This window comes from Varanus komodoensis, unplaced genomic scaffold (genome assembly GCF_004798865.1).
Source record: "Varanus komodoensis strain SLA01 unplaced genomic scaffold, ASM479886v1 scaffold1, whole genome shotgun sequence".
Classification (NCBI taxonomy): Eukaryota; Metazoa; Chordata; class Lepidosauria; order Squamata; family Varanidae; genus Varanus; species Varanus komodoensis.
The window spans coordinates 120,227,967-120,237,511 of NW_025335268.1; the positions used below are offsets into that span (position 1 = coordinate 120,227,967).

General features: G+C 42.9%; 1 protein-coding gene across 1 annotated transcript; it reads right to left on the minus strand.

Annotated features, from left to right (window-relative positions):
* Positions 1–1,901: 1,901 nt before the first annotated feature.
* On the minus strand, positions 1,902–8,390 carry CDC20 (cell division cycle 20). Its single transcript, XM_044442928.1, has 10 exons — positions 7,506–8,390; positions 7,087–7,229; positions 6,492–6,588; positions 5,232–5,360; positions 4,807–5,003; positions 4,056–4,150; positions 3,686–3,917; positions 3,477–3,602; positions 3,069–3,186; positions 1,902–2,938 (listed from the first exon to the last, which is right to left on the minus strand). The coding sequence occupies exons 1-10, from the start codon at positions 7,729–7,731 to the stop codon at positions 2,766–2,768; spliced, it is 1,536 nt and encodes a 511-aa protein (XP_044298863.1). The 5' UTR covers positions 7,732–8,390; the 3' UTR covers positions 1,902–2,765.
* Between the last annotated feature and the right edge of the window lie 1,155 nt (positions 8,391–9,545).

The window sequence follows — 9,545 nt, forward strand, 5'->3', positions numbered from 1 at the left end:
CAGTCTCCGAAGGGAGGGGATCATGCTCTGCTTCAGTATGTCACAGTACATGTTGGCATTCATGGTTCCCTCAATGAACTGTAGCTCCCCTGTGCCAGCAGCACTCATGCAGCCCCAGACCATGACACTCCCACCACCATGCTTGACTGTAGGCAAGACACACTTGACTTTGTATTCCTCACCTGGTTGTCGCCACACACGCTTGACACCATCTGAACCAAACAAGGTTATTTTGCTCTCATCAGACCACAGGACATGGTTCTACTAATCCATGTCCTTAGTCTGCTTGTCTTCAGCAAACTGTTTGCGGGCTTTCTTGTGCACCATCTTTAGAAGAGGCTTCCTTCTGGGATGACAGCCCTGCAGACCAATTTGATGCAGTGTGCAGCGTATGGTCTGAGCACTGACAGACTGACCCACCACCCCTTCAACCTTTGCAGCAATGCTGGCAGCACTCATACATGTTTCCCCAAAGCCAACCTCTGGATATGATGCTGAGCACGTGCACTCAACTTCTTTGGTTGGCCATGGCGAGGCCTGTTCTGAGTGGAACCTGTCCTGTTAAAACTGCTGTATGGTCTTGGCCACCGTGCTGCAGCTCAGTTTCAGGGTCTTGGCAATCTTCTTATAGCCTAGGCCATCTCTATGTAGAGCAACAATTCTTTTTTTCAGATCCTCAGAGTTCTTTGCCATGAGGTGCCATGTTGAACTTCCAGTGACCAGTATGAGAGTGAGAGCAATAACACCAAATTTAACACACCTGCTCCCCATTCACACCTGAGACCTTGTAACACGAGTCACATGACACCGGGGAGGGAAAATGGCTAATGATACCCAATTTGGACAGTTTCACTTAGGGGTGTACTCACTTTTGCTGCCAGTGGTTTAGACATTAATGGCTGTGTGTTATTTTGAGGGGACAGCAAATTTACATTGTTATACAAGCTGTATACTCACTACTTTACATTGTAGCAAAGTGTCATTTCTTCAAGGTTGTCACATGAAAAGATATAAAAATATTTACAAAATGTAAGGTGTACTCACTTCTGTGATATACTGTATATTTCAGTAAGGCATTGCTTTCAAGGAGGTAAGCCTAAGTCTCTAGCAAGAAACTCCCGGAATACTAGTCAAAGGAGCACAAGGATTGCTTCTAAGTCTCAAAAGTATTTTTACTGGGGTCATTGTACATTTATATAAGTGAAGAACTACTGAGTCTTGTGAGTTCTTGCTTTGCCCTCTTGTCTCAGAAAAGGTGGACTTTCAAAGCCATCATCTAAAGGACCATGAAACCTAATCAAAGTGACATGTTGTCAAGTCAATAGCAAATTCCGGGACTGTTTTCCCAAGCTCCATGATAAGGTAAGAGCTAATACAGTCAAGTTGATTCTCAAAATCTACCAATTGGGAATAGGCTTAAAATTTAAGCCTTTGCTACAGTGTAGAGCTATGACTTCACTCACAGATTACTCTGGTTGATAATCTCCCTACCCCCATTTCAAGCTTATAACTGCTTGTTCCAAACACAGTCTGGGCCTACAAAAATTGAGTTAACATTTTTTAAAGGATCTTGCCATTAAGGAGTCAAACAAACATTGTTTCTTTATCCCTGGACACTGAAGCAGTGGGAGTAAACTTCTTCCAACACACAAGAATTTAACTCCCCAAACAAATCAAGACCAAAGGCAAAATGAAAGCAAAGTAGAACAAATGTTTACTCCTCAAAAAAAGCATAATCAGAATTTGCACTCTCTACAGGTGGTGGCACATTCATAGTGTGTAGCACTAATCTTACAGGGTGCTGTAACTGACAGAGAAAGCTGAAAATCACCATTTGAAGTACTTCAATCACTAGTGTACCACACTCAATAATCCAAGTCAACTTCCAACTTCAGCAATTTATTTGCCTTATATCGGGGGTAGAAAAGGTGAATCCCATTATTCATTTCTAGGGCTGAAAAGGGATGGAGGGGTGGCAAGAAGAGCAACTCTTGTCCCCCCACCCTTTTCAATGGCAACAGGAAAGAGCACCTCTTTCCTGTTTAAACTGCCACTATATTCTCACTCTTTCATTTCCTTCATATTATCATCCCTTTTGAAACACTGGAGGCAGAAAGACAACAGCCTCTACAGAACTGGTGGTACCTCCCAGCCCAGCCCCTTAACCAGTTTGCAGATTAAAAGATCCTTCCTCCTACTGGCTGGAGTGCACACCAGGGCTTAGAGTTGGATAGCACCAAGCAGAGAAAATCATACTACACTTCAGGACTAAAGGGGGCATACTGCTTTGTTATATTAGCCCCTCTTGTGCAGTGCCAGATGCCCTCTTGACTTTGCATCGAAAATTTCTTCTCCTTATTTCCTAAGGGAGTTCCTCTCATGATTACACACACAGCTATTCATGAAGCAAAGATTCCTTACATTACTTAGACTTATTTCTAAGAAGCATAACTTTAAGAACCACACAAGAAGATCAAGATAGTTACCAGAAATGAACAAGTACCTATCTTTATCTTCTGGACTACAGCTTAATTCTGGATGAAGTCTCTGGATTTAGTTTGCCATCAACAGTTGTTACTTTGTTTTATTACACTGTATATAGTCCAAAGCCTTGCAGATGGTCAGCATAAATCAAATACACCTTTTCCACCCTATCCCAAACATCAACCCATATATTAACACCATATCTAGGGGAGAGAGAATATTTATTAATAGTTTAAAATTCTGTACATAAAGCAATATATTGGGAGAGGACTGGGCCAGGCTCAGCGGATGCCTTGGTGGATAATGCTGCTCTTGGCACTGCTTTCTTTCTCCTTCTTACGTGCTGGGTCAAGCTCAAAGCAGCGCCAAAGTCTCAAGGTTTCGTCTGCTGCTGCTGATGCCACTGTAGTCCCATCTGGGCTCATTGTCAGGCTTAGCACTCGAGCAGTATGACCTGAGGGAAGCATATTAAATTACACACATTTTGACTGCACTGATTATAGTGAGATCCTTCCAGCAACACCATTAACTTATAGGTTAGATGAATTGAGCCCCTGAAATACTCCCATAGCTCCTGAACTCACCTTTGAGTTCTGTAACCTTGGACATGGATGGGTATTTCCATACCACAAGCTGATTTTGGGCAAAGCCATGACCAGAAACAAGTTCTTTGTAGTTTGTGGACCAAAGTACTGCACATACCTGTTGAACAGGAGAAACATGACATTAAGTAGAGTAGGACCTACCTAGCTTCTTTCCAAACATGCTCTGTAGAGATGATGCAGCCATATCTTAGAACGGGTGAGCAAAATGTAGGTCCACAGATGTTTTAGATTTCAGCTCCCAGAAACCACTGCCAGAATAGATAAAGGCCAGAAATGGTGGGAGCTGAAGTCCAACACATCTAGAAATCTGCTTTCTGTTCCACCTCTGTAGAGCATTGAACATTGACATGCTCCTTGCCTTCCATTGACAGTGCTAGCTGAACCTACCTGGGACTGTGCATCCACTGCGTTAAGGCAGGCACCGGAACACACATTCCATATCCTGATATGTCGGTCACTTGTTCCGCCTCCTGTTGCCAGCACATTAGACTGCCATGGACTCCAAGCCACAGCCTAGAAAAATGTAAGAGCATGTCACCCTTTCTTTGTGTCAGTTACATGACATATGCTGTCTACAGATTTGCCACCTTGCTCACCTTAACAGCTCCCTGGTGTTGTGTGAAGGTCTGTACAGGATTAACTGATCCATTTTCCCCTTGGACAGTTGACCATATATTTACCAGGTTGTCATTTCCCCCACTGGCTAGGTAACGGCCATCAGGTGCCCACTTGAGCCCACACACTTCTTGTGTATGGCCAGCAAGTGTTGCCACATGGTGCTGTGCCACACGAACATCATGGTGATGGATGTGACCAGTTCTTGACCCACTGTAGAAGACATAAGATTAGAATTACCCTCTAAGTCAAATGTACCTGGAGGCCAAAATCTGCTACGAGATTTTATAAGAAATCCTCCTGTTACCTGTAACCTTAGCAAGTGATGCTCACGACATCCCTTGTCCTTACCTGGACAGGATGTAGTTGTTCCAGCTTAGGGAGCTCACACGGGATGACTGACTGACCATGTTTCGTAGACGTTTCTTCTGCTGGATGTCCCACAACTAGAACCATCACAAGCAAAGGTTACACCTGACCTTGCTAATACCGACTGTATTCTGTAATACTATTGCAAGGGTGTGTAGCATATATGGTGACTCTCCCAGTTCTCTCTAACTCAGGCATGTGAAGAAACCATATATGGACCTACCAATATATCTCTGGTTGATTTGCAGTAGGTCAGCAAGACTCTCCAACACTCAAAAGTATCAATAAAATGACAATCTTCCCCTCATATTATTGAAATGGAAAGAGCTGTGGTGGGAGAAACTGGGTATTTGTGTTGGAGAACTGGGAGCTCAGCACTCATTTTTCACCAGGCTTCAGCTGGCAGACCTAAAACCTAAAACTTCCCGAGCTCAGCTCTAATCCACTCAAAATTGTTTGGAAGCATCAGAAGGAAGAGAATGATCAGGCTACAGCTAGGGAACCAACTGAGTTATCATTCTTAAACCCTAAAGTCACCAACACTTCACTTGCCGCTATACCACTTGCCTTTTAGCAACTGCTAAAAGCCTTCCCCAAGAGTCCTTACATAACTTCTGCTGGAGATCATAACTGTCTATGCTTATATTCCTACCCATTCCCTGCAATTAATTGTCAAAGGATTAAGTCACCAATAAATCTCAGAGGCCATTAAACAAAACCATATTCCCTTTACCTGGACCTCTGCATTACTTGTGCCAACAGCAAGGTAATTTCCCTCTTTGATCCAAGACACAGAGGAAATATAGTCATCTGGGTGCTCCATCTGCATAAGCTGTATTATTTCTCGGGAATCATAGTTCCAGAGATACACTGTTTTATCCAAAGCCACAGCCAAGAAATTGAGGGTGCTCCAATCAATGAGGTTCAGATCTAAATGATGAAAAATACAACATCCACAGCGTTATCCTTTTCATCTAAACCTCCACAGTTGGGAAACCCCAGCCAAGTCAGTTAAAACCTTCTCTTCCTTTCTGCAATAGCTGACTCTAATAGACTCTAACAGAGATACAACTTCTTCAACAAATAAGAACTGTTACATCTTGCAAGTACACAGCAATGTCCCAGCAGGGCTGGAACTCCATGCCTTCAGCTGCTTACAGTAGTCGTTGCGAATGTCTGGTGCATCTAGAATCCGGTCTGACATGGAGGCTATGTATCTACCATTCTTCCGAGTGGAGCCTGGTGTGCTCTTCTGGCTGTAAAGCACTTTGAGATTGTTCTGGTATCCTAGGGAAGATAGTTACAGTGATTACTAGCTCATGCCAAGGGCAACCAAGTCAGTATTTTTCTTGGCTTCTTCTGTACTTTAAGTAGATACAGGTTCCAATGAATTGTCCCAGCCAGCCCCACATTAGGGCAACTGGACAATTGCCCAAGCAGTTAGAACAACTGGACACCAGAAGTTCTTGTAGGCACAAGAGACTGGGATGAAGTTGCTCAGCAGGGAAGCTTTCCCCTCAAGTCATGCACTGAAGCCCTGCTCTGAACTTTACTATCATTTCGGCTAAGGCTGCAGTTCTATGCATACTCATTTCCAGAAAACACTACAGGACTTATGTCCAAGTAAACTTGTCTTAGGTTTGCCCTGCATACAAAGAGATGAAGTCCAATTTTTGTTTGTAAAAAAGAGCACAAACTAGAGAGACCCCCACCATTACCATTTGTATAGAAAAGGTGTAATTAAAGCTCTCAGCCTAAAATACAAATTCCATTTCAGATAAGCTCTTAGAGGGCCATATTCCAGTGGTGGGCACAACCAAATACCCAAAATACCAGCATGTTTTTAGCTTGAAGCGTTTGTTTCCAGTGACTTAACTGCAGGCACTTCAGCCTTGCAGAATGGGAAGAAGCTGCAAAAAGCCACAAAACTACCAAAAGATCAGTGAACAGAGGCCAGAGGATGGAGCAAAGGGGTGGTCACCCAGGTTTAACCCTGGGCCTGAGGCCATACACCAAAGGAGCAGAGAGGCAAAAACATTCCCCAAAAGGATCTGGCCATTGCCCTGCACCAGCACAGTTCTGAACAGCTACTTGAACAACAAGCAAGCAGGCAAGTGAATGACTTACACAGGATAGTTACAAGAATCTTATAAACTGAAAGTGTCAAAGCTTCATTTGACTACCACCCAAGGCATAATTTCCTAATTTCCACTTGAAGTCACACAACAGTAGGTCAAGGGATGTCAACTATGTGAGCTAGATCATGAACCAGTAATGTAATAGTACCAGTTAGATGCCCCGTGTCTTCACTTATTTGGGTACATAACTTTGTGCAAGTTCCATCTAGAAGATGCACTTTTGAACATAGCACCTATCCAGCATATGTCTCAGCTTCCAACTACCCTTCTAGAGACTTACCTTCAGGGGCATTCTGGGGCTTCCCACTCAGCCTCAGGATTTTTGCCTCTTCTACATCAAAGCCATTAAGGTTCATTGCCCAGGCCTTTTGATGCTCCTTGGAGAAAAAAGCACCATAAGAAATCAGTGACAGTTTGCTCTATGCAACAGAGTCCTCAGAGCTGCAAGCCTCCGAGATCCATATCTACATAGCTATATAATCCAGCATCTCACTTCACCTACAGAAGCCAGTTTACCATAAGTACAGACCAGGCATAGTGTTTGTAGCACAGATGGCACAAATCATATACTGTAGGATATGTTTATAATTGTGAACCCCTTCATGTGCAACAAGCTAGGGATATGTACTTAGTGCTTTGATTTCTCAACATGGGCAAAAGGCTTACATATCAGTCACCAATCTTCAGAAGCACATCACAGGAGGACTACATACCTCTTCAAACTCTCCACTTAAAAGCTACAATCCCTGTTGCCAAGAGTCTTGCTTTGTCAGTTCTTAGGTCTCAGAACCATCTCTTGCTCCAAAACTGTTTGGCAGGTATAAGCTCTTGAACAAGAGAGATTGAGGACCACCCAACACAAGCGTTCTCCTCACCTTCTTGGTGGGTGTCTCATCAGAGTCATCATCTTTGGTCAGGAGGAAGTTGGCCACATCCATTTGCATAGCACTACGACTGGGAATGTATCTATCCCCTCCAGTTTTATTTGGAGTGTTTTGTCCTTTGGAACCTGACTTGCCTGCAGGGCAGAGACAGAGAAAAACCAACCAGACCTGCTTAAATGATATTCCCCAAGATACAGTTTAGGGGATGTATGTTAGACTCAGAGCAAGGAGTACTTCGGCAGCTATTTCACTGTCCCACTGAGTGAGGGGGTGGCCCTACCATTTCTCAAATCTAATTGGATAAAATCAACAGCACAAGGAAATGGCACTTGTTAGATTCCAGGTTTAGTCCACAACCTCAGTCACACACCTAATTTGTACTTGTCCTCTGGATACAATATGGAACCTACCTGGTGTTTTAGAAGGTGTTTTGCTGGTGCTATGGGGTCTGTTAGCTGGCTTCATAGGTGAAGGAGCTGTGGTGTCCGAGGCAGATCCAGTGCTGCCAATAGCAGCCTCCCTGGCTTTGCGCTGCCATCGTGCAGGAGGTGCATTTGGTATAGGGGCATCCAACTTCAACAGCCCATGCAAGTCACTCTCAAACAGGAACTGTGCCATAGGGATGGGGTGCTGCATGGATGAAACACAGGTTTGGCATTGCAGTGAATGCTACCTTGTTGTTATGTGCTATCAAGGCATCTCCAACTTATGGTAACCATATGTATGAAAGCTCTCCAAAATACTCTATGACAGCTCTGCTCAGCCATTCAAAATTTAAAGTAGTGGCTTTCCTTAGAGTCAATCCATCTCATATTTGGTCTTCCTTTTCTTTTTCTGCCTTCTACTTTCCCTAGCATGATTATCTTCTCCAGGGAGTGCCATAATGCCCTTCTCATAATACCCCCAAAGTATGACAGCCTCAGTTTTCTTATTTTCGCTTCTAGGGAAAGCTCTAGTTTGATTAGATCCAAGACCCACTTGTTTGTCTTTTTGTCAGCAAAGGTAAACATTCTTCTCAACAACATTCTTCCCCGGCACCATGTTTCAAATGTAAAATCTTTACAATTTCAATTTCTTCACTGGTAACAATAAAATTATCTATTTTTTCTGTGGGCATGATTTTTATTTTCTTAATATTCAATTTCAATCCTGCTTTTGCACTTTCTTCTATAACTTTCATCAGAAGTCGTTTCAATTTATTTCCGCTTTCTGCCAGTAGTACAGCTTTTCTACAGCTTTTCTTATATGTTCTGCATACAGATTGAACAAATAGGGAGATAAAATACACCCTTGTCTGACACCTTTACCTATAGGAAACCATTTTGTTTCTCCATATTCTATCCTAACATTAGTATCTTGTCCACAATAGAGGCAATCCCCGAGTTATGAACAGCCAAGTTATGAACAACCCATACTTACAAACTGCCATAAAACCTATTAATTAAAAATTTGAGTTCACACCTTTTGGAGTTCTTCATACTACTGCAGAAAATCATCATCACCATAGAGAGTGAGGAAGTGAAAGGGGAGAGAAGGCCTCCAAAGCAGATCTTCCAGGCCCACCCATTAGGAGAAGGAAATCTCTCCAGTATTTTCTTGGTGCAAGGAGGCAGCACTGGTGAGTGGGGGGCGGGAGCAGGACTAGATATATTTGAGGCTTTTCCACTTTTGCAGGGGTCCTAAGCCCCTAACCCTGGAGAATCTGGATGGCTGACTATATGGAAGTAAACAAGTGTTTTATGTTTTATAAATGTGATCTGACTTACATACCAATTCTACTTAAAGACATTTTCAGGAACAGAACTTGTTCATAACCCAAGGACTGCCTCTGCAGGTTACACATCAGGACAATCAAGCACTGAGACACCCCATTTCTTTCAGAACCATACATAGCTTCTCATGTGGCTTCTCAGAGCCACACACAGACTCTGTACTCTATAAAACAATGTTCTGAAATTCTTTGGTGTTCTCCTGTAACTAATAAAAATTTGCAATATGATTTCTAGTACCTCTTCTTTTTCAGAATCCATCTTTAATGTCAGCTATTTCTCATTCCATATAGAGTAAAATTCCTTGCTGTAACACCTTGATCATCACTTTGCTTGCATGAGAAACTAGTGCAATGGGCCTATGGCTGCTGCAGTCTTTGCATCTACATTCTTGGTGATGTGATTGGATTGTATATTGAACATTTCCAGTCTGTGGGCCATTTTTTTGTTTTCCATATTTGTTGGCATATTCTTGTTATAATTTGGACTGGTTCAGGCTCTGCAGCTTGAAATAGTTACCCTATCTACTCTGGGTGCTTTGTGCTTTCCAAGTGCTGTCAGAGCAGTTTTTACTTTGCTTTCTAGTACTGCAGGCTCTTCCTCATAGCATTCCTAAGAGAGGAGATATTTGCTACCTACAAAAGATCCAAGAGAGGCGAATGCTACCTGCAAAACATTATA